Below are 3081 nucleotides of genomic sequence, written 5' to 3' on the forward strand. Positions count from 1 at the left end.
TACACTTTGTTAGAGGGGTTTAGTTTTTTTTAATAAAATAAAATTTACTTTTATCTTAGTATTTAATGAATTTTTTCTAATTTTACCTCACATATATTCTCTTTCCTCTTTGATTTATTTATTCTCTTCATTAACAAGGGCATAATTGGAAGAAAAAAAAATACATGCCTCGCATATTTATTGTTTTAAATTGATTTTAACTAATTTCTTAATAAACATAAATGGATAAAGTTTAGCTTATATTTTGAACCAAATGAAGTATAAATTTAAAAGGCAAAATGAATTATTATTTTATATATTTAGAATCAAAATAAACTTTTTATCTAGATCTTATATTTAAAACAACAGTCATGATATTTTTATATTTTTGCAAAAATTTAAATTAAGCCTAAGATAAGCTAAAGAGTGCCGCGGGTGAGATCCATTTTCTGATTTTCCTGTGGTGACCCGTTGATCACCAAGCGAATGAGAACCCGAACCTACAACCCGCCAATTAACCCGCCCCATGAAAAACGCCAACTGGTTCCTCACGAAGGCTTATACCGGTACTATTTCATTCACGGGGCGAGGCCGACGAAGGGCGGGACCGCGGGAGCCAAATAGGCAAATATAACAGAACAAAACAAACCCGAAGCGCGAAGAAGCAGATCGCGGAGATGGAATGCGTTTTTGGTCTTGTCGGCAACGACTTCGTGGTTGTGGCGGCCGATACCTCGGCAGTGCACAGCATCCTTGTACGCAAGTCTAATGAGGACAAGATCATGGTCCTCGATTCTCACAAGCTCATTGCCGCTAGTGGTGAGCCGGGAGACAGGTCCCACCTTTACTCCTGTCTTTCTCAGTTCCTTTCTTTTTTGTTGGGATATTGGCGTTGAGTGAATTGCGATTCGTTGTGATGTAGGGTTCAGTTCACGGAGTACATCCAGAAGAATGTGGCGCTCTATCAGTTCCGTAATGGGATCCCTTTGACCACTTCTGCTGCTGCTAATTTCACTCGTGGTGAGCTCGCCACTGCTTTGCGCAAGGTATATATATATTCATTCCCTTTCCCTCTTTCTAGCTAGTTGGGCATTGCACTCGGTTGACGGGATAAAAGTTAGGATTTGGGGTTTAAACTTGAGCCTTTAAGCCCCTCTGTTTGTGTATTTTAGTTTTCAAAATTTTGGAGCACTTGGTGTTGAAGAAGTAAGGTTTCTTCTCAAGAAGCATACCTTGGACAGTTGGACTGGATGTTTATATTACGAAAGAACTTATACGCAGTGGCTTATATTCTCACTTTCATTTCTCAATCAAAAGTGGACAATATCAATAGCATTATATGATTTTAACAGCTCAATGGAATATGAGAAAATGTATCTAATTATAGGGCTTTGTATCGGCGCTTATAAGAGGTGGTCGGATTAGCATGACACTTACCATTACCTAGTATCTACACGCTATGTATCTCCGATGGGAATTGCACTTCTGGATGTAGTTGATGGATATTTGTTCTGACAAATCCATAAAACATTTTGCTTAGTTGGCCCTACGTAGCAGATGGCTGATGCTATACAGTCATGGATAATTATATAACTTGCCTTTTACTGTCTCAGCATGTACTCTGGTTTGAGTTCCTGATTTTCTTGCAGAAATCTTTTTATGAAATAATATATTCTGATTCAACTAGAAAGAACAGTAAAGGAGGACTTGCATAACTCAAATGTTACTTGCTGTTGTTAGCTGCTGCCAGGCTTATGTTGTCCTTTAGCCTGAAAACCTTCTGTTAATGGAAGTAATATTCTTTTCTCCAATATTCTTTCAGGATCTGAAAGAATCATAGAATCATAGCCACTTTAAGCATTGCTTATATTCTTTTCTCCAATGTTTTACCCAACTTCCTTGTACAAAATGTCTTCACTTGCTTAAGAGCTATTTTCATTCTTGCTTGCCTGGGAATTCGTTAGGGAAATCGTCTTTAGCTAGTTGTAATTTTATGCATATTTAGTTCACTTATTGTTGAAAAGTGTTAAAAAACAAGAGTTTGTGCAATAAGATACTCAAAGCCATTGTCTAGTGTTACTAGTTACCACTCCGAGCTGTTATGATATATTGACTTTTGGAATATGTTTAGTCTCTTTAAATATGCAAGAGATTTCTCCTCTTATGAACAATTGTGAATAGCTCCTTATTTGGCATGCAAGTACTTCAATTATCTTGTTATTTAATGTTGACAAGTTATGAATATGATTCATGAAGAATGCTTCTAGTTGCCAATAACCCTCATTCTTGTCCAATAAATGTTTTCATGAATGGCTTCCCAGTTTTAACTTATAAATATTATGCCAGTACATTATACCCACAAGTAACCATAATCTATGAGTCTGCATACCCCCCCTTCTTTCTCAAATTTATGAAGCCCTGTCAATCTTGTAAAATACTTATAACCTTTGCCTATAAATGCCAGAACTCTATCCTGCTTTATTCTGTGCTTCTCTGTTGCTTAAACAAAATCATTAGCTCTATGCTATGCTTAGTTAAACTGTTGGATTTACATAGCTTCAGCAGGATTTTTGTAGATTTGCCACTCGAAACAAAAGTAACGCATGCCCATGGGCACTCACTCTATGTCTGAATCCTTTTGCATGCATTTGTATTTGTATTTCTGGGTTGAAAGGAGATATGGACTGAAGTTTGATGCTTCCTTGGAGACCTACTCAATCTCTACTTGTTTTACAAGTCTTGATTAAAGGTCTTTGAACATTTCGTGCTGCCAAAAAAATGTTGTTTACGGAGGTCAACTTCCCTCCTCCTGCTTCCCTAAGTCCTGTACCAGCCTCTTTATGGAGGTCGTTTAATATTTGATTTGGAGACTCAATTGTAGCATTTTACGGCCATAATAAAGTTTTATAGCATTTGAGTAGGCCGAAAACAAGAACAAAACAAAACAAAAAACACAACCAAACCTGTAACATCTAAAAGATCGCTTTTATTACTTTTTGGGCGAAAAAAGATTACCTTTAATGCATGTATCTAATTGGTGTTCATATGCTTGCATGTATGTTGTATAATTCATTAACATGTACACTGGACGATAAATTGATT

The 3081-nt window shown here is 36.6% G+C and overlaps 1 protein-coding gene across 1 annotated transcript; it reads left to right on the forward strand.

The window, feature by feature from the left end:
* Positions 1-572: 572 nt before the first annotated feature.
* Positions 573-1326, forward strand: LOC114753102 (proteasome subunit beta type-2-A-like). The gene is made up of 2 exons (XM_028941769.1): positions 573-814; positions 902-1326. Exons 1-2 carry the CDS (start codon positions 657-659, stop codon positions 1062-1064), a joined length of 321 nt encoding a protein of 106 aa, XP_028797602.1. The 5' UTR covers positions 573-656; the 3' UTR covers positions 1065-1326.
* The last annotated feature ends 1755 nt before the right edge of the window (positions 1327-3081 follow it).

The sequence above is a fragment of the Neltuma alba genome, unplaced genomic scaffold, assembly GCF_004799145.2.
Source record: "Neltuma alba isolate B1F8T4 unplaced genomic scaffold, ASM479914v2 tig00007702_pilon, whole genome shotgun sequence".
Taxonomy (NCBI): Eukaryota; Viridiplantae; Streptophyta; class Magnoliopsida; order Fabales; family Fabaceae; genus Neltuma; species Neltuma alba.

Bases quoted from the DNA above. Each gene is read 5' to 3' on its own strand.
- LOC114753102 (XM_028941769.1), top strand. From the start codon at position 657: ATGGAATGCGTTTTTGGTCTTGTCGGCAACGACTTCGTGGTTGTGGCG. The intron at 815-901 runs GTCCCACCTTTA...GTTGTGATGTAG, and splicing joins AGTGGTGAGCCGGGAGACAG to GGTTCAGTTCACGGAGTACA.